The 22,134-nt window shown below is 44.7% G+C and overlaps 1 protein-coding gene across 1 annotated transcript in view; it reads left to right on the plus strand.

The window, feature by feature from the left end:
* The window catches only part of LOC109855181 (polypyrimidine tract-binding protein 1), a 353,785-nt gene that overhangs the window by 20,387 nt on the left and 311,264 nt on the right, over window positions 1-22,134 (plus strand). The window contains exon 2 of the mRNA XM_020429147.1: window positions 3,832-3,856. Within this exon, the coding sequence (XP_020284736.1) occupies window positions 3,832-3,856 (25 nt within the window). The remainder of the gene's footprint in view (window positions 1-3,831; window positions 3,857-22,134) is intronic.

Here is a 22,134-nt window from a genome sequence, read left to right on the forward strand (position 1 = left end):
TATTGTGTCGCCGTATCTTATATAGCTGACTTATACGATTTCTGCAAAAAAAACTTTCACTTACGCAGGAGAGTGGCGGTTTTTTAATTACGACTATTTGGTCTTAGGAACTGCGGTTAATTACTGGGATAATTGCTCGCGGCATTAAACGATTAGGTTCTCAAACAGCCGGTGACGTCTAACGCGATGACACTCGCGCGTCGTAAACGCGCCATCGATTACGGAAGATTAATACTCGATGATGCAGATGGCGAGAGAGAGAGAGAGAGAGAGAGAGAGGAGTGTGCGCGCCCTCGCGGCGGGCGGAGGAGAGGATGAGGGATCACGCGAAATGTCATCATAAGTGCAGTTTGTGTACATGCATGTATGCATTAGCCGCTTGGCGAAGCATGTAAGCAACCCTGTCAGTTTGGAGGCGCGTAATAACCAAGTAATTGAACTGTCCGAGATATTGGCAACAATAGTTTGGTCCCCGAGACTCCCTTCATGCAGACCCGTTCTCCTCTCCCCTCTCTCCCCCATCCCCGTCTATCTCGCCGTCGCTTTGTGTTTCCGTCCCCGTCGTGTTCCTATCTACCTATCGACAGTCGCTCACGATGCGCTCCGTCCATCTTGTAACTTTGACGTTCGCAGCTTAAATGGAAATTTCAGACGCGCGCGCGCTTCACTGCGGCTTCAACTTCGTCGTCGTGGATCCTTTCTCTCTCTCTTTCATCTTATAAAAGAGAGAGAAAGATGCATTCCCATCATTTACTCCTCGTCGGCAGCTTTTCGCCGCTACGAAGCTCCTCAGTTTTCTTAGTTTCGCGATAGTAATCGCAATTCGTTTCACAAGCACAAGATGCCCATATTCGGCCGTTGATTCGGTTAGAGGATCAATCTCGTCTTACGAGCTTCTTCCGCGCCGTCGCCGTGTCCAATCGCTATTCCGCCAATCGCGGTCTTATCTACGGGCTTTAGTAGCTTTACTTTACCGAGCATCCGCCGGAAGATAGCTATCGACTCGGACAATTAGACAGTCCCGTGCGCGCGCGCACGCTTACCATTCGATCAATCCCTAATCACATTTACCTGTAGCTGCTGCATCATCCTACCTCCGCTTATCCATCCTCGGTGTGCTGATGTGCACAAACACCTACATAACGTATGCGCGCGCGCGCGACTGGTGTCGACGAGGATGTCATATATATAGCGTTCTCGAGTGCCAATTGCGATGTGGTATTCGTCGATGTGCTTGCACGTGCACGTGCTTCCTGTTCGAGCACTCGCAAGTGGGATGCCTGTGTACGAGCTCAGGCAAAACACCACGTCCCCGACATGTCAACACGCGCACAACCGCACAAGTACGCGGGGGTGCTGAAGGAGGTGAAGATCGTGCGCCGGACGCGATCAAGCTTTGTCGTTAGAGCTTCCGCGAGAGAGCGAGAGAGAGAGAGAGAGGGAGGGAGAGTGAAGCGCATTTTACATCCGAGATATAAAGTACACATACAGCGCTGTATAAGAGAGCGATGTTAAACGCGTTACGCGATAAATTGGAGAAGTTTTATATTCAAAACGTTATTACACGGTTCACGCTTCGTCTCGCTCGCCGTCCGCGTTTAAACGCGTTTCGTCACGCGTCATCGGAACCCGGTGTGTATTGTTTGTCAACGTCGCGTTGTTTAACGCTATTAATTAATGACACAATTAACGCAATATTATATGTCGACGCTGTTACATTAGTATTCGATCTCTCCGCATCGGATGATACCGTGCGTCACGCGCGCAGTAAGGGAACCCGACGCAATCAGCGCGCTCCGATTCGGCTCTTCAAGCGAGATGTTTGCTTATCGCTTCAGTATGCGTGTGATCGGACTAAATAGGGCGCGAATATCCGCCACTCTCTATCTCGTGTATGTGTTCGTGCGTGCGCGCGTGTGTGTGTGTGCGCGCGCCATTAAGCTTATTTGTAATTATGGAGAATTAATGGACACTTCGCCGCCATCAATTCGTACGACGACGGACAAATTCGGATCTACGTCGTGTATTACCGAGCGACAATGGGAACATTTGTTATTGCATCGACCGCACTCGTCACATTAGCATATCGCCTAAATACGTTATTTCCGAGTCAATGACGTTAATTCACGAGCTTTCAATAGCGTATGTGTAACAAGTGTTCGCTGTCAATTTTACAACGCTGTTTACAACGATTCTGTCGAATAGTATAAAGGGGTAAAGTGTATTTTTCAACAAAAGAAGTGACTAATTTTGTCCTGTCGAAAAGCTTTAAATCCCTAAGTGGAAATATTATTCGCGACTAATTTTTCTGTCCGGTTTTGGCCGAATAAAACGTTCGCTTGAATTTACTCATTTCTAGCCAATCAAACATTTCTGGCCATTTATTGGAAAAACCGGCCAATTACTGATTCAATTTCTACTAAGAATATTTTCTGGTAGAAGGGCGGTTTCTTTATCTGTTATAAAGGAATAAAAGGCTGCGCGTCTTGAATCCAAGGTTTAGTACTCTCTCCTTCTCCCGCCGGGGAGTCAAAATTCCGCTTATAATTCCTCGTGTCGTTCTCGACCCCCGCGCTGAGAAGAAGGAAACCCCCCTTGCGCGTTATCGTAGACCACCAGGCAGCAATTTGAGAAGGGTTGATAATGCGCCAACGACGTGCTGACTAATTAGAATTTGTTGACGACGGTAGGCAAACGAAATAAACGACCTGGCCGTTTTAGCAAAAAAATTGCCGGATTTATATCGCGAGCCGAAACTTAGTTTTTACTCACAAGGTTGCGGCTTACGATAAATAACACTTAGCGTAGAGAAACTTTGTCATATGTGTATATATGATCTAAATCACCTCGATGGTAGTGCTTTGTGTCGTAGAAAAATAAATATCGATTAGAATTAATTCTGAACTACGACATAAATGTTTACGATATAATCTTTGTGCATTTTAATATCTTTGTAGTAGTATCTCTATAGTTTGTATATAGTGGACGAAACAAAAAATGTACGTTTTGTAAAAGTTGCACCGATTAAGAATGTCAACCTTTTCAATTTGAATTTGTTTTTATTTTTTATTTTCAGGGAATGTTACGCTTACTTGTCTCCGTTGTTTTTTCACGTTGTTTTCCTCAATCTGTGCTTTCTTTCAGATCAACGGCCGCATCCCGCGATATCAGAGACGCTGAAGGAGCCGCTTTAGCCACCTCTCGTGGTCTCTCTCGGTTACTTTTAGACTTTAGATAGTTCCAATAATTTTAGACACGTAGTCTTAAGTTGTGTAAATAAAATTTGAATAAACGTGATTTTGGGACGAGCAGAAAATTGTTTTTTGTATTTTTTTCATTCAACCTTTTTGAAATAAAATTCACGCACGCAATATACACGCGTTTTTTTTTACAAAAAGAATTTTAATAGAACAGATTTTTTTACACATATAATATAAATATATTTTTATAGTTTAAAAAAATCTCGCATTTTTTAAACACGAAATACAAAATTTACCTGATTTTTGATATAAAACAACGTAAAATTCGTTCTGCCACTTTTTAAAATCTGTATGTGTTACTTCTCTCTTTTCTTTTTTTACTTCTCTGTTACCTTGCTCTCTTTCTCTCACACACACACACGCCTGTTTTCATGTTATTATGGTTTTTAGCGATAGAACTGTTATCGAACTGTGTTTGGAATTGTGCCTCGCCTTACTATGCCCTCCTTTCTCTCTCTCTCTCTCTTTCTCTCTTTTTCTGCCATATCTATCTGTCTATCTATCTGTCTACCTATTTCATATTTGTGTGTACACTTTTTCTAACTCTTCTCTTTTCTGTTTTACTTTACAGAGATACTCTTCACAGCGGGCAGAAGGTACGAGCTCTCCCGTATGCGCTACGTTTTTTAGTTCCTTCCTTTTCTGTCTTTCTCTCTGTCTGTTTTATGACTGTCTTTCGTAGAATTTTCTATCTTCCCTTTTACTCTTTTTCTTGTTGCATCTCTGCGACTGTCGCTGTCTTTCTCTCTTTATCGTTTCGTGGTAGAACCTGTACATCTTGAAATATATAAAAACATGAAATTAATAGATTTTTCGTAGAAACAAAAGCCGCGTAAAAAAAAACAACGATTGATCTCTTCTTAAATTAAGAAAAACGATCTCTTCTGTAAGTGTATCGTTAATATCAAATAAAAAAAAAACCATTATTTTATTTCTAAATAGTTGCAAATAAAATCGCGGTAAAAATTATTAATATTATAATAATAAGTATTACATATATTTTAAAATATAACAGCGCGAAAATAACGACGTGTTGAACAGAGAGAAAGATTCTCTTGTCTGGCGCGGAGTTTTTAAGCTTTCACACGTGGCTAATTATAATATCGCAAACTCGCGCAACGATTACCAAAAAATACAAAAGCATGTTCATCTCATCATCGGATCTCTTCGCTCTAAATGACCAAGTCTCGATGTGATGTCCGTACTATGCACACTTGAAAATCTCCTACTTGTCTTCTCGAAACTTCTGCTGCTCACGTAAGTAAGACACTTGTTTCATTTTCTCAACCGTTTCATCCCCGCGAATCTCGACAGTTTCTTCATTTATATCCCATGAGAGATTGATTCGCACTTTGTGTAATATTTTCCTTGAAACAGGACGCGTTTCGCGATTTCGGTGACAATATAAACGCACTCCGGGGAAGAAACGGATGTAATTCGAGGGCGAAGTTAGATTTCCGGAGGGAATATCCCTTCGCCTCGCGACGAAACTTCATCTTCACCGCGCGAACGTCGTTCGGGACTTAATAAAGGCAATTTATCAATCATTCCGGATCGACGGCAAATAAGATACATCTCCGCCGCACTTCCGTGTTATTTATTGTCGAAAATCCATGACGGAGGGGAGAAACGAAGGGTATGTATTGCCGATTCAATTTTCAGGATTGCGCGAGCAAGTAATATCGCATTTCTTACAAGACAAAAAACATACTTACTGTCACATACACGCATTTGTCATGTTTTATTCTGCTTCACATTGTGCGTTGAACTACCGTAACGTAAGTGTCACGACGATCAGCTTTGGCGCATCGAGCTCATCGCATTTATACGATTTGTCCACACTAGTGCGTTTGTAGCTCTTCTTCTACTTGGTTACCCAAGTAAGTTGACGCTGTAGCGAACGCGATACCGATGTTACTCCCGTAAACGCGAATCGGTTGATATCCGACCACGTCGGATTCCTGCGCGCGCGAGTTTCGAATGCGATCCTCCCGATCCGTTCTGGCTCTTTGTCCATCGAATCCTCTCCTGCTTCTTTGTTCTCCCGTCCGTCTGTGACCCAGTAGGTTAACCTCTCGTCGGTAACAGGATGATGTTTCCGCGCTGCAAATTCTTGTCCTCTGTTGCTTTGACATTACTGTACCTACGTCGGGTCGGGAACATCCCGAAGTTGTAAACTCGGTCCCGATATTTTTCTTCTTATCTCGCACATATTTTTTCTTTCTTTCTCTTTCTATTGACATTCTGTTTTATATAATAATGCAAAAATATATTATATCGAGCGCTTCGTTCCTCGCGATAGATCTTGTAGTTGCACACGAACGCGGATTGTTAAAACGTCGAAATTCCAAATGCGAACGCGGCGGAGATTTGCATAATAACACGCGAATGTCCGGACTTTAACGCGGGTTAACAACACACGGAACGTTACTCAAAGTTTTCAAGCGGCGCGAAAACGCGAACGTCCGCGCTCTCTCTCTCTCTCTCTCTCTCTTCCCATCCTCGGATGTGAATATCGCGGTCTAACGAGCTCCAAGCCGTTTAACGTTTTATCCACCGCGGAATCGGACGGATCCGGAAGCTGTGACTGTGCTTCCGGACTGTGTTTCGCGGAGGGAAAGAAACAGACGGAGGTGAGAGAGGGGAGAGAACTATAGAGCCAGAGCTTGCTAATCGCGCGCCGGTTTACCTCGGTCAAAGCGCAGCCGACGCTTAAACGTATGCGTAGGCAAATACGATTCAAAGGCTCCCGGAATCCGGTTATATACCTAACTCTATACCCATAGACAACGGCGACGAGGACGAGGACGACCATAAGTCAGAGAGGATAGTCTGTATAATTCGGGAGCTTCCTAGGCGCGGGGTAATGAATAACATAACAAACGGAATGGCGCCAGCACGTGCAAACACTATCGACCGGGGATTAGCCGCGCGGCCACGGTAATTGCCTTCCTTACTGTAATAACGCGAAATACTACGTATATATTGTCTGCCTTTAACCGATTATACGTGGACCGCTATAATTGCGGCTATTTTCGTTCGACGTTGCCGCATCGTAAATTTTACGCGCACGATCGAGTAGAGATACACTTCCTCTCTTTTTCTCTTCTGTCTGTCTGTGTGCGATCGTCTTTTGCAATATTTCGCGGAAGCGCCCCCGCGTTAAAAGCGAATCGCGCGCACCCCGCCAGACGCGCGAAGGAAGCAGCAAACGGCGGCGCGCACAAAGCCGGATTTCAACGCTAGACACGGATAACACCTCCAGGCGCCGTTTGCCTAGCAAATTATCGGACTATATTCGAGGTACGTATATATGCGTGTATAATGTAGACCCGAGGGATTAAGATGTTACGCTGAAATTGAGCACAGAGCGTAAATTTTAAAGTAAATTTTGTGATGAGTAAATTATTCCGAAATCGGTAGATACGAATTTCTCGGAAAGTTTTGCGAGAAATTTCTAATAATTTCGTGGTAATTTATCTGCTATTTAATTTACTCAACTTGCACGGGTGCTCATTTTTCTCAAGGTGTTTCATTTGGGTGTAGGTAAATCAAAATTAAGATTTAATAAGAAGACAGTTGATGAGAAAGAGAGAGAGAGAGACATGGTATCAATCTTCTCTTTGTCTATATAATGTACAGACATTCAATTTAAAAATTAAAAACACAATTAAAAAACAAAAAAAGGATCGGATTGGTTTTATTATTATTGAAAAGTGTTTTATGCTTTGTACTTTCTCTTATTTTACGGACGGTTCTGTGCTCTTTCGTCGGCAGCTCTCTCTCTCTCTCTCTCTCTCTCTCAACCCCTTGATTTTCGTTCCCCTCTCTCCCCGCAGTCCTCCCCCCAGTTGTTCTCCCGATATGGCCTCTTGATTTCGAGAGCTTTGTTGAGTCGACATCGGCGCTCTCGAAAGCCATCATTAATCTCCTCGAATCGTTAATTAACCGTTTGATGCCCCGTTCTCGCGCGCGAGTCCCTTTGCCCGCCGCCATAGCCACTCGAAATCTGTTTGTTATTCGTGACAACGAAACATCGTTTAGCAGTTTGATAATCCTCGACGGGCTTCGGGACATGAACGACGTTGCGTGGACTTGTTTCCGATTGGACGATAGCGGGAATGGGGTTTACGGGTCATGCCGATTCGACAGAGCGATTGAATTTCGTTCGCTTTGTTGATCTGAATAGTGCCGATTCATCCATGACGTTATTGTTTAAGCAACCCAGCCTGCCTGGCTGGCCGCCTGCCAGCCTGCCCGCTTCCCTGTGTGTGTGTGTGTTTGCATTAACGATAAATAATTGTTTGATATTGCGATAACAATTTCACAGCGCGCACAAGTAATATCCAACGAAATAGACTGTTATTTTATCATCATTAAAAGGGGGCGAAAAGGAGCATCTAAAGATTCACGTCCAAGTATATAAATTATACATCGTATTTACAAAGATGGATTGTTCATCATTACTAATTTATATCATGATTGATTATATACGGCTTAATGGTCGTAAGCATTGGAGATCCGCATCTCGCACGCAATACGATGACGGACCGATAGAGCAAGAGCCGGTTGATCGATTGGCGAGAGAGAGAGTCCGATCCTCTCTCCAGATTAGCGCGGACAGAGGAAACTCTCCGCAGGAACGGGCACGAGAAGCTTAACGGACATACGTCCACCTTGAACCCGGCCGTGTAAACGTAGTCAGATAATTCGGGTCAGTCCCGGGTTAGGTTGTTGAGGTCACGTCTCGCGCTCAGAGAGACCATTCCTTCCCTCGACACACAACAATAGTCATTAACGGATTAGATACGTCGACGACGACGACGACGACGGCAATGACGTCCACGTGGACAACGTCGAAGAAGATAGGCGATGTGTCGATGATGATCGTGACAGTGATGACGACATATAATGGATATTGATAATCCGCTTGCGGAACTGTGCAAAGCCGAACTAATATTAGCAGGTTACATCAAAGACCCAATATTCCATTGAGTTCTCTCGCCGCGGCGCCCGATATATCGAGAAGATTCGTCTAATTATCTCACGCATCGTGCAAGTGGCTCTTTTATCTCGAAATACATAAAACGTAAAGAGGGGCAATAAAACGCGTCGACGAAAAAAACGCACCTGTTACGACAAACGAGATGATGGGAACATGGGAAATGAGCGATAAAGAGGTGTCATATTATGTGGGGATTGTTAGGCAAATCTCTGCCTTAATTTTAATTCCCGGACTAATTTGATGATTCGCGAGAGTGGCAAAAGTTACTATTACTCTCTCTCTCTCTCTCTCTTCCGCCGAAGAGTTTCTCGTAAAGTATGCAAATCGCGCCGAGTTTCCGACACGAGTGGAAAAATCTGCGCATTAATCGCGAGCGGCTCGTGGACCATTTCCCTCCTCCCCCTCCCGAGATCCATAATCAAAAACGCTCTGGATTTCGTGTCTCATGTATATAAGGATGCGACATGCTGAGAGAGGGAAAGAGACCTTATACCTTGTACGTCGCTATATTCATACATGCACATTATGTATGTACACGGGGGTTACATAGCGTCAGCTACCTAACATGCACATTAAAAGGGACCGGACCTCTTCATGAAAGATTCAGGGTCCGCTTTTCTCGCTGATCCTGATGCAGTCGGCAGAGAGAGCTCTCGACTTCTGGTTCACAACACGCAAAAGCGCAAGATTCACCCGCCTCCATTTTCGACGTTCCGCCGACTGTCCCCGAACGTCCTTGCGTCCAAATCCTCCATCAATTGCAAGCTGCTCCGATGAAGAAATCGGTCTTATTACGCCACGTATTAATATCCTTTCTCATAACACATGTGAAGGATTTTACAAACACGTGTGTCTAAAGTCCGAATTTTAAAATCGAGAATTCGCTTTTTAGAATCACACACACACTTCAGAAGATTCGCGATATTTTTGAAATATAGATTGTTATTAATTTTTCTTGAGCAGATATGCATTTAAACTGTTGCAGTTTGCGAAATTTCTTTATCGCGTACCAGTTCGCCCACCAATGAATGCATTTCCTCGCTTCTCGAAAGGGGAAAAAAAACGAAACGACGAGATTTGAACTTTCGCGATATCCCAGGCGAGAGCAGCTCGAGCTCTTTTCTACCGTCGGTTTCTTAGCTGAAAACTTTCCGAGGCAATTGAGAATATACACATCGCGACGCGCGCCACACATCTCGATTCAACCTTTAATAACTCTCACAGTTATACCGTTCATGAGAAAAATTAATGCTCGAGTTGCAAGCGGGAGGAGAAGCACGCTCGTTAAAAGCGATTTAACTTCGGCTATATGTGCGCCATTCAACCGTAAAAAATCCATCATAGTCGAAACATATTCCTCTATTTTGCTTTTCACAATAATTGGCGATGCCCGAACAATATGCGGCAAGTAACAGCTACATTATTAAATTTAATAGCTATCCTTCCGATTCGCTACGCAACTTCGTTACACGCTCGTTGCTGCAGCGTAGTTTGTGTAGTTGCTCGAAAAAAAAACATTGATTAAATTTATCGAATCTCTCTCTCTCTCTCTCTCTCTCTCTCTCTCTCTCTTTCTCTCCGCTCGTGAGAAAGAAATTTTTTCCATTATCCGAAAATTCGCGAAAAAAATTCACGGGGATAAAAAAAAAAAAAAAAAAAATTGACTTGTTCGGAAAACACGCGAGTAACTTGTCTCTGCTGTTTTACACGACGTAATGCGATGTTTTTCTAGCACTTGTGTGTATATCAAGGATCTCTTCGGATATGTGAGTCACCGGGAAAGCTTTCTCTCTCTTTCTCTATCTCTCTCCTTCTTTCTCCTTTCCCAACGGGGGATGAATCTAGCGACGTAAAAATTCCCATCCGCGATGTATAGCCTTCTCTCTACCTTTCGTCGTTTTCCAACACCACTTTTCACAGTGTACAAACAATCTTGGCGCAAAATTACCCCCGTCGTCTTTACGAGCTGACTGCTTCGAGGTAGATCGAGGGAGCGAAGTCACTCGCGCGCAAAATGAAAGTCGTCTAAGGAAAGGAGCTTGCGGCCCCCTGTGCAAGTCGTATAGGCTCGCAAGACTCGCAGGCACGGCTCTCTCTCTCTCACTTCCTACGACGCCGGCGACGAGCTTAATAAGCTGCGAGGCTTAATTTCGTTCGACGTTGCGCGCGCGCTAACATATCCGTCGCTCAACGCTACGGAACCGTATAATTCCTTTAGTTTCGCAGGATATGTGTTACTCGCGCATGAATACATCTAAAGTGACGCGTACACGCCGTATAGAAACGTATAATAAGACGAGTCGTGTGACGCGCGTTCTCTGTGACGAACGATAACCTTCTCGAAAATATCGCGAAAATTCATTTGCACGTTAATAATCGCGTAATATCTTTCAAATACTCAGTACGTTTCTTAAACAAACGCAATTAATTGGAAATATGTAAAACATCTACAGCGAGTATACGTTACGCAAACTTTGACGATTAAAATTTGCTCGATTAATTTGCGAGAAATTAAATTTCTTTCGTTTTGCATAATTAGTCGCGTTTATCTGCAAAATCGGATGAACGTTTTACGTTACTTTGCCACACTCTCACAACTGGCCATACAGTTTCCCAAGCTCAGCGTGTACAAACGCCTTCGAAGTAGCGTAATCGGATATCCTTTCCCGGGAGCCGTGAATGTTTATACCGATTTTACTGGCGCACGACGGGGGTGCGCACCCTCTTCGTTAACGCATTAATTAACGTTCCTGCCGACGAGACGCTGCGACGGGACGGCTATAAAGACTTCGTTACACGCCCCCGTTATACCCGGGGCCTTCGTTCCACCATTGAATTCCGCGTCACTTAACGCCGTGACTCCGCTGCCGGATTATACGCGAGACGTCTTTCTCCTCGCGCGAATATCTCGTAGCTCGAACGTCGACGGATTAGCGGGGAGGGAAATTTTGCCGTGAGAGGGAGAAATCGGCGAGCGATTGTAATAAACTTATTGCAATTATAATCGCGAACGGATGAGAGAGGAGAGACACTCGGAGGGTCCGATCGCGCAGTCGTAGTCGTAGTCGTCGTCGTCGTCGTCGTCGTCGTCGTCGTCGTCATTTCCGTTGCGCAATCAGATTAATGGGACGAATCGGACGGACCAATAAAATCGCACGAGAAACTGTCATAAAATTATCTCGACTCGTCACAAATTGTCGCAGTCTTCCGCGCGTGAATTTACGGCGCGCGATAAACGCGCCGATCAAATGTCTTTGATAGACATCGCGTCGACTCGTATAACGTGTCGCGCTCGCGATATAATCGCAAGGACAGTAAAACAAACACATTAGGCGAATTAGTTTGGTCATTTAATCACGTAACACGGGGCAACGTTGTGTTTTCCGAAGGAAAACGATTTTTCGCGAACGTCGAGATTTCATCAATCTTTTGTACACTATATAACTTTCTTCACACACAATCGCGCAACGCTATCGATAAACCGCTCCGTGATTCATGTCGGCGTTTTCGCGCGCGACAGCGCGTTAGAGTGATTAATGCCCTCGCGGTCTTAGAAACGCGCGCGAGGAAATGTCATTGTTACCGCAGTCGACTAATAGATACAAATGTACGCATTATGCGCCGGGACGTAATTACCGTTTAAGCCGGCCCATCCCTCCCCTGCGTTGTGCTCGCCATAATCACACACCTCGCATATTGTCCGAGCGCGGAGAAATACGCGCGCGGAGTTTATTTAGCGTCACCGGGAGACGGCTCAAGTCCTCCGTCCACATTTTTCCCCTCTCTGGACATTCTAATAAAGTCGTGTTCCTTTTCTGTATTTTTCCCTCAAACTTTCTCTCCTCGTTCTTTCAGCCGCGAAGTCGTCGCGTAAGCTGAAGATTTGGCCGCGTGGAAAATTTGATGTTCGCTCGCGAAATTTTTTTTTTTTTTTTATCTTTTTGTTTTGTTTCTCCTCGAGGTCTCGTTCTCTCACCGTTTAAAAAGCGATTTTGTGCGCGAAAGGAAGAAAAGCCGCGAAGAGGTCACGTGGCCGAAACCGCGTCGTCTCTTGCTGCGCGTCGGACGTGAGTTATTCATGGAGAATATATTACGCGGACTTGGCTTTGATCTGGACCAGACCTCTCGGATTATGCAGGCCTCTCCGCACTTAACACACGTCCGTGTGGAAACCCTTTCTCTCTCTCTCCCTCTTGTTGTTCACGGATGATGCGCGCGGCGCCGTACGTACGCGCGGAAGCCTAGCCAGGCAAAGTGCATTACTCATATATATATATATAGTAATATATATATATATATATATATATACACAAACGTACAGTTATCAGAAATTCGTGTAGAAGCTTAGAGAGGCCTTACGCCCAAAACAGAGAACGTGAGTCTGCAGAATTATTGCTAATATGGGTTTCCGCGCCGAGCGTGTACGTTATGTATCGACGAAACAACCAGTCGTAATGATTAACAAGACGACCTTTCGCAGCGAAACATTTCACGCAAAATATTTCACTGCCTCAACGTGACGCGTTATTAATTTCTGAATATATTTAATTTATCTCGGCTAAAATTCTTTTGCAACGAAATGCGAGACCGTTCCTTAAGTCTCTAATCGGTTATTTATAATTGACCACCGACAGCTGCTGTTGTCGATCTCTTTGTAGGTTGACCGCGTCTATTGTCGGCTAATTCCGCTTGACATTCATGATCGACGTGACGTGACGACATGGACGAGAGATAGAGTTAACATGTTCGGACGCTTCCAAACGCGCAGCTTTCAATGCGCGATTCAATGTGTACGTCTTGACGTGACGATGTCTCACCTCTGTCGACCATAAAGAGCTTTCCACTTTTTGAACAATTGGAATCGAATTAAATTTGTCCGCGAGTTCATCGACTTTTCGTAACGAAGATATCGTTCTTCGTGACGTTTTTACGACGGGAATCTAGAGCGAAGAGAGTTTCGAGATCGTCACGTAATATCATTCAGAATTTCATTCCGCATATCTGTCGAGCGTTCACATAATTCTGGATAATGAAAATAGACTCATGTTTTATTCTCTCTCTCTCTCTCTCACACACACAAATTTATTGTTTCCGAAATTTACGCTCGCGTTCCGCGTAAGTGGTTGCGTCGGATGCAAAGTCGGCGGTGTTATTCCCAGAGAGATGAAAACGCACCATACGCGACGGACGTTTCAGTGATTTTAGTTTGTCGCTCGTAGGGAAACGCGGAGAGAAACGACGAAGAACGTTTAAGCACCGCGGAAAATTCAATTTGGAAAAGCGATCCGGTATTGCGTATCTCGGCTTCAATTTACCAGTCTCGAAAGGATCATGCTCCCGTTATGGATACTGCAGATTCGAACGGTGAACTCCATATCGCGTTGCCAATAGAAACCAGAAACCGTATCAACCCCCGGGGCTGATAGAGCGCTCGCCGCTTTGCTCGCAGCAGACGCAAGTTTATTTCCGCATGTCGGCTTCTTAATTTAGAAACGATCCGTTTCCGAGAAACGCAGCGGAACGTATGTATGTTGATGGAAATTGTTTCTTAGCGGGCGAAAACTTGGCGTGCGAGAGAGGACGGGCATGGTTTTCGCATTAAAAACAAACACGAGCATTGAAACGCGGACGCGCGCGCGACACGCGGGGAAATCAATTTCCTATGGAAAATCACAGTCTGTTCTCTTGACGGACATCACACGCGAAGTATATAAATTTTCTATAGCAAGGTACACAAATCCGCCTTATTTTTACACTTATCTGCTGATTTCATTATTGCAATATTGCATGAAAATAATTTAATTAAACACATTGCGGTACGCCTTGTGTGTTTTTCCGATATTTATTTTTCTCTTGCGTTATTAATTATCTTTTTTTTTTTTTCGAATAATGTTACATAAAAGCGGAAGGCTGTATGTGCGGACGAGCGCATATAATGGCGTAATCGAGTTATATAAGCACGAAGCCGTTTTTACTTGTCTGGCCATTGTGCTCATCTTTCAACGTATTCATCCTTTGTGAAAAATTTCCCCTCCGCGATTAACGATATCGATTGTTACATACCTCGCCTAATCCGAGGAGAGAGAGAGAGGGTAGGTCCGGCCAATCGATACATGTTATTGTACGACGTATCGCATTAGAATGGCGATTGTGTGCGTTTTTTGAAATAGCTTCTCTTAAACCGGACCTCGCGGCGCCTTTGAAATCGGTCTCTTATCGCGCGCTTTTCATGCAAGTACAATGCGGTTATTAACGTGACTCGGAGGCACATTCGACGAGACCAGAAAAAAAAAAAAAAAAAAAAAGAAAAGAGAAAATTTCATTTTCTCTCAACTGTTATACTTCCGCACTGCGAAGTAATAATATCGCATAATTTTATTACGCATTGAAAATACGTTCTCGAAGTTTTGCAACTCGAGAGAGCAAAAGTGAAGAGAGAGAGAGAGAGAGAGAGGGTGCAAAACTTTTCTTTGATCATCTATTAAAGTTATAATAAAATGTTTAGATTAGTGTACGTGTCTGCGTTACACAAGTGCTTAAAACTCAATAATACAGTAATGGAAAAGTTCCGAAAACATTACGATTCCGAGGTAGGTAGATAAGTTTGCTCAACGTTATTCGGAATCGCGGAATCGCGAATGTTTAACCGAGCTGTGCTCCAGCCAGTTTTCCCGGTGCTCCGCGTGCGCGTTACGCGATAACTTCGCTTCAAGTTTGAATGTCACGCTCAAATGGTGATGTTAGAATTTGCTTTTCAAGCGTTACCCTATATAGCGGAGGCGCGGCGAGTTCTCGACTGGAGCCGGAGCTTATTTCGTTTCATCGGCGCGGTGAACAAAGTTCGAGATAACGTTGTAAGTTAGCCTGGATCAGAAACTGCGCTCGCAATCAAACTGTCAACCGGAATCGCGGCGCCAGCCGACGACGTAGCAATGCCCATAATTTCTCTATACGCTGCACGCGGCCAATCAGCGTCTCCCGATATCCCGTCGTCCGACAAAGGGAATCGCGAAGCGCGTCCGTGTATTGCGTCCTGATTTGCCGCGACGTGCGTTACCAAACACAAACGTTGTTACGGTCCGCCTAGTAAGACACGGAGAATGTAAATGCACAACACGCGCGCGCGCGCGCGTGCAATAAATTGACACTCTTGGAGGACCGGCACTTTTTTTTTTAAATCTTGTAGATCTGATATCCGAAATTTATAAACATTTATATCTTTCTTTTGCAAATTTGCGATGTTGAATCAGAGCCAGTGTGAGTGGCTGTCAGTTCTCTAAAGGTTAAAGCGTTCGATTTATCGATTCGCGATATCGCGCATGTAATTATTAGCCGCGGGAATTAATGTAAACGCGGTTTTTACACTCGATAATTATCTAACGGTACACATTCGGAAGCTTATTAGCGGAATTGTAATTACGCGTATCATTTGCGCGCGTGCGCAACAACGTGTGTAAATATTCTTACAATGTGTACAGATTTAATTCCCCTCAAATATCTCTTGTGTACTAATCTGTACGACATAACCCGCTCACTTTTGTCTTCGCGGCGGGATGTGTGATTTATTTTCCGCGACGAGATTTGCTTATCGCGCGCCGCGATTTTCCGCGGTATTATTTTGACGCGACTTCCCAAAGTACGGTGTAACCATCGCGGATTTAATTGCGGACGGGATATACACGTGGCTGCGCCGACGAAACGGTATATATTTTGAGACGAACAGGACCGTTGCATTGTGTTGCCTAATAATAATGTTCAAGCGCGGCGGAAAAAGAGAGAAGCACCGTAGCAGCGCGTTTGAAGTACATGCGTTGTTAATGAATTGCGTAATTAGGTGCGCGCTGTGTACACGGGAGCGGGAGAAATTCGGTTTCGCGCGAATTCTCTGACCGCTCGCCGCAGCGCGATACTCAACTCTCTCTCTCTCTTTCTCAGAGGCTTCCGCGTTAAATCCACGCGCGGAATTGTTGCTTCTCCTTTGTTCAAGTTCCTATTAGTCACGTTGATGCGGACGTATGGTCAAAGTAAACGTGTGTTCCTAAATGTTTCACGTGTGACCTCTGACCCCGTTCGCCTCGCGAGATCCGGGGCGCGCCGTGGCTTTACCTTCCCTCTTCCTTCTGATCCTGAGACTCCGTCCAATTACCTTTCGAGATCTCGGGAGGTAGTTAGAAAAAGTCGGCGAATCCGAAAGCGCTCTCGGAAGATCAAGCGGGAAACGAAACATCCGGCGATTAAGTTTTATTTCCTCGTACGCGCGATGCATCTCCTCTTGTGAAAAGAGAAAGAAAGAGAGAGACGGAACGAAAAAGCGTGTAGCCTCTCCACGATCTTCATCTTTCTGTCATGACCGTAAAAGACACGCGGTATAAAACCGGCGTAGGAGGATTATGGAAAACTCGCGGAAACTCGGCCACTTCCCGTGATTGCACGGCCCGTTGCCGCCGCCACCGCCGCCGCCACACTGTTGCCGTTCTTTTTCACGACTTCGTGGGTTATTTACGTCGTGCGCGAGTCGTTCCGGCCATTTCTCCTCTTATCCTCTTGTATTTGCCTTGTGCTGCTGAGAGGAGGACGCAGGTGTAAGTCTTGTCGGAAGTTTTTATTTTTTGTTTTTTTTCAGTTTCCTTCACGCCACCGGCCTGTAAAATCGCTTCGTTATTTTTAGGAACCCGTGGATCACTCTCGAAGATTTGCGAATGCGTGTGCGCGATTTTTATTTTTGAATGTAAAAGCGCTCGTTTCGAAACAGTTTCTAATCGACTCGATATATAGTCCGTGTAATAAAGTCCAAGAGTCATCTTTTCGCTAAAATTACTCAATATGTTCGCTGACGCATTCTTGACGCATGTTTATACGCTCGAGAAAAGCTTTCTCTCATTTCTCTTCACTTTGAGAGAGGCCGCTGTTTCATTCCGCTGCCTTCAGAATGGGGCGTCGCTTTTGTTGAACGCACAGTTTAATTACGGATTTATGTTATACTCCGAGCTATGTACACACACACACACGCTCTCTCTCTCTCTCTCTCTCTCATCTCGCTCGCCGCTTGTGTTCTCTTTTCCCCTTTTACCATCACCTTTATATCTAACTGCAGATTAATCGGATTATATTAAAATAACGTGACAAGTATAGGTGAATTCCGTTATTATACGTTACTCGAATAATATAGAGACATTGATATTGATCGTGACTTTGCTCTTTTTCCCTCAAACTCGATACTCTACAAAGGCGTCATTGGGGGTTACGTTACATCTAACGGGCTTATCGTACTTCGAGACACAGATACCGACAAAAAAAAAAGTCGGGGAGTCCTTTGGCGGAGGGAAGTCGGAGTAGTTCAGTTTTTGTGCGAAGCGCGCGACGACCATCGGACTTTTGCCGGGACATCACGGATGGACGAGAGAGCGGAGCTTGCGTCAGTGGAGAATATTAACGCGGAGCTTTGTCGCGGGGAAAGCCGCTCTCGCGGTCGACCGGCGAAAGAGGGTACGGCAGGTGGTGGAAGAACGAAGCGTTCGTGCGCGAGGGGCTGGGAATAATAGCAGCGTTTCTCCAGCGGTTTCGGACGGCTGCGGTTTTCTCTGCAGTTCGCAAGCCCCCGCTTTAGCCTGCGGTCGCACCTGTCGATTTTGCCCCAGCGAAAAGCTACCTGGTGACCGCATCGTCTTTTAGCGCGCGCTCCGCTTCCCGCATTTCTGTGACGGCGACTTAGTTTGCCGAGTTTGTTCGACCGCCCGCCAACTTCGAGATGTTCCGAGTCTCTTCGCGGTCTTTCCTCCACGAGGAGGAAGCCGCGGGTTTTCATGCAAAAAGTTGCGCGATCAAAACTTTCCGCGCGAGTCGAATTAAGAAAAGAGAGACTCCCCGAGATACTTTTTGCGCGATAAAGCGTCCCAAAATTTATTCCTCTACTGCGTAAAATTATAATAACGTCACCGAACACACATGTCTCTGAGACAACAGCTCGCGAAATATCATTACGTTGCGGTAAGTTCAACGTAAGTGCACGGTTAAGTGCACGGGAGGGTAAATTTATATTTTACAAGAACAAAAAAAGTCAAGAGACATAAAGATCATGCGTTTTATATCGCACGCGCATAGAACGTTCGTGTTAAAACAGATTGATACTCGATCGAAACAATAATAAGAGGGATTTGTTCGGAATGACGAAGTTTCTTCCAACGTGATCCCTTTGTGATTCGTCGGGCGTGGATAACTTTCGTCAATCTTCGGAGATACAAGAAGGCGATAAGAGAAAAAAAAAACAAACTAAGACCGTCTCGAGAAGAGAAACTCAAAAACGATCGCGCGAAGAGAGACGTTTCTCGTTCGAGCGGGACAAGAAATAGAAGCCCTGCTAATTGTTGGAATAATGAACAAAGTTCCTGACCCGTTCTTCTCACGGCGTGCTGCTCCTCTTTGCAGTTATTCCAGTCGGGAATATACACGCGAGTTCTTCTTCGTCGTCGTCGTCGTCGTCGTCGTCGTCACTGCCATCGTTATCACCATAATCCTTCAACCCCGCTTTTCATAGCTCGCTCTGAGGCTTTTGTCCTTTCAGAGAAATCCGAAAGATCCACTTTGCGTTACGGGGGCTGCTCCTTATTGTTAGTCGCGGCTTACAAGTTGCGAAGCGTTAACAAGCCGAGCTCTCTGTTTCGCTCTCTCTCTCTCAAACACGGTTAACGTCGACGAGCCGTCTGCGGGCGCGCCTTTGTATCGTTTCGATCATTACGATTTGTTATCGTGACGTGTCAAGTGTTGTAGTTTCTGCCGCAACAACGCACCTTGTAGATAGCTTATCTCGTTTACGTCTATCTGTTTTTGTAGAATGTGAGCTCGCGTGTTTGCTCCAGTAACACCGAGAAAGTATACGATTTGCGTTTTCTATTTTGTTCTGGTTTTTTTTTCGTCGGCAGATCAATCCTATATAAAAAAATCCAATTGTCCTCTTATATAAAAAAAATCCACCGCGAAGTGCGCGTTTTGATATCGAATGTATCACATCTATTGTTGCCTCTTTTCCGCGTTGCCCATTGGTTGGTTGATGGACTCAAGTCGAGTTTAATCGAATTGTTAAGATCGAGAGAGTATAAATAATGACAGAAAAGCGATTTTGACAGTTCATCGTAAACGTGGAGAAAATTAAAAACGTGACTATATAAAGTAAAGTCACATGACAGGAAAGAGTAGAAAAACAACACGTGACTAAAGTAACGTGACTGTAATTTATATTATATATAACATTAAATAATATATATTATACATACAATTTATTATATATTCATAATATTATATTTTATATTATATTATGTGTATTATATACATACTACAGAGTAAGGTCACTGACCTCGGCCGCGCGGCCTTGGTGGGGGGGGGTCACTGACCCGGTCGCGCGACCGCGGCGGGGTCAATGACTTTAATCACGTGATGTGTGTGTGTGTGCGTGCGTGTGTATTATATATAGATATAGAATATTATATATAATATAGGTAGTATTCTTGTTTTTACTTTTTTCCTTGTCACATGACTTTAGTTACGTGTTGTTTTTCCACTTTTCTCTTTGAATAGTTTTTGATTTTGATTTTCATGCGTTATTTCTGACATCTCTCATGTGTGTATTATATGGTTTGTAAGACGTATATACTAGCTGTCATCGCGATGGCAGGTTGTGTTCACTGACACAACACGTTAAAATAAAAACAATATTAACGTGCACGTATCGCGCGGCTGTGTTGTACTAGTGTTCGATAAATAATAAAAATTCTACTTTTTTTATCCAGCGGAAAATACACTCGGCAAGATCACATCGCTAGTTCGCACTTATTCCTGGCGGTTTGTAACGAAAAAAAACGGTTGCTGCTGCGCCAGGTGTCTCGCACGCGTTCGCTCAAATTTGTCTTCATCTTCGCGAGCAAGCGCCATCCTCGATACATTCGCTCGGCGTTGTAGGTGCTGCGAGGCTAATGTTGCTCTTGTTACGCGTCTGTGTGTGTGCGCGCGTATTTCCGCTGCTGCCGCCGGCGCGGCGGAGAGATGAAAGATCGTTTCAATTATTCAGCACCGTGAACACGATGCATATCGAGGCGGTTCGGCGTCGTAGATACCGCCGCGGTGTAAGACACCGTGACTTTGCGGGCACGAAATCGTGGAAATTCAAGCGAGTGGAAAACTTTACGGCCGCGAGTTTTCCCAGGTTGTTTTTTTCACACAACAATTTCTTCGGATTTGATAATTTTTTCACGCGTTGAAACAAAAAAAATGCATCATGTCGCGAGTTTTTATTATTTCGATTAATATTGATCGAATTGAATTTGAAAGTTCATCTTGGAATTGTGATTTGTATCACATATAGATGAAATATCTCCACATTACCTTTTCAAGAAAAAAATTAATTATTAATTTATAAGAGAAGAATATTTTTAATAACACGTTTAATATTTTGATATGTTTTCAAAATATCAGAAATTTCGAGTTCCTTGATAAAAAAATTTTCATATTATTTCCACGAGTGTTTCTTACAATGCGCTTGTTCGAGCGTTCTTTGTGCTTTTTTTTAACGATTTTGCGTGTCGGCTACGTTCTTCGGCGAGCTTTAAAGACCGGTGTTCTCTGTCGTATAATACAGCGCGGCGGTGGTTTTGTCCAACGCTTTTCCTCGCGTCGGATAAGAAAATACGCGCGGAACGGGATATTGAGAGCTCGCGAAAAGCCACACACGGGCGAGGAGCGGAGGTTCATCGGTCGTGACATGTACCACCGAATAATCGATCGCGTCCCTCTTTTCCCCGCTATTCCCGGGCGAGTCGAGTTACTCCACGCGGTGAAAACTGCGGACAAAAAAGGCGCGACAATTAACCTCTCTTCCGCATCGAGTAGCCGAAAACGCAGTCTAGCGCGAAATACACGTACGTCGGCCGGCCGGAGGATTCGAGAGACCCGGGTTCGAGAGAGCTAGGATGAACGAGAGAGAGAAAGGGTGAGAAATAGAGGGAACAGGGGGAAAAATACAACGGGGGGGAGGGGGTGGGAAGTACTGGGTTGGATTGCATTGCCGGAGGCTTCCGCAGCTTCGCTCGTCTCTCGATACGTGACATGTAAATTCGTGCGCCGCGCCGAAGCTCTTCTTTTTTATTCTGCATGCTCGCGTCCTTTCACCGTGCCCCAACCCCGTCGTTTTATACTCCCTGTCGTTGCACTCGTCCGCGGACGACGCAACGGCCGATATTCGTGAAACGCGCTACGTGACTCCCGTTTCGTGGCGAAACAAAGCTTAAACAGCGACCGCTGCATGGCTTTCGTGTGTGTGGTCGTGTGTGTAGTCACGTGTTTTGGTCTGTCTCCAGTTCTTTTAGAAGTTTCCACACTGGCTGTGTATTCGCGCGAAAAATCATCAAACGCTCGATTCCGCGCGTTTATTCACCTCTTATTTGAGATAATTAGTCTCTTTCTTCTTGATTGCTCTAATATATCCGTTGGTCTGTTCTCGAGCACGGTCAGAGTTGCTTAATCTCAGGTAGAGAGGAAACAGCCTATTAGCTGTAGTTTTGTTTAGTATGTTCATAATTTATTGTAAATTCCGATTTCACTCTTATGTATATGTGTTGTGCTTAAGTTATTCTATTCTCGTGTTGAAATTCGCTTTGTGCTCACATGGGAAAAGGCTGCAAAGGCAAATTTCTTCTTAGATCGCGGTTTTCGAGGCGGCGGATCTTAAGGCGGAATTAGAGGTAGCGAGATTAGAAGGTTGCCGCGGATGTTCGCGGCGAGCTGTGAGAGGCTGCTGCGCGCCCCTCGTCGTGCACAGCTCCTAGCCGCCCTCAGACTTTCAAATATTCATTTTCTCATACCGGCCGCGCGCACGGGTGC

This window comes from Pseudomyrmex gracilis, unplaced genomic scaffold, assembly GCF_002006095.1.
Source record: "Pseudomyrmex gracilis isolate BER0280 unplaced genomic scaffold, ASM200609v1 scaffold_3, whole genome shotgun sequence".
Lineage (NCBI taxonomy): Eukaryota > Metazoa > Arthropoda > Insecta > Hymenoptera > Formicidae > Pseudomyrmex > Pseudomyrmex gracilis.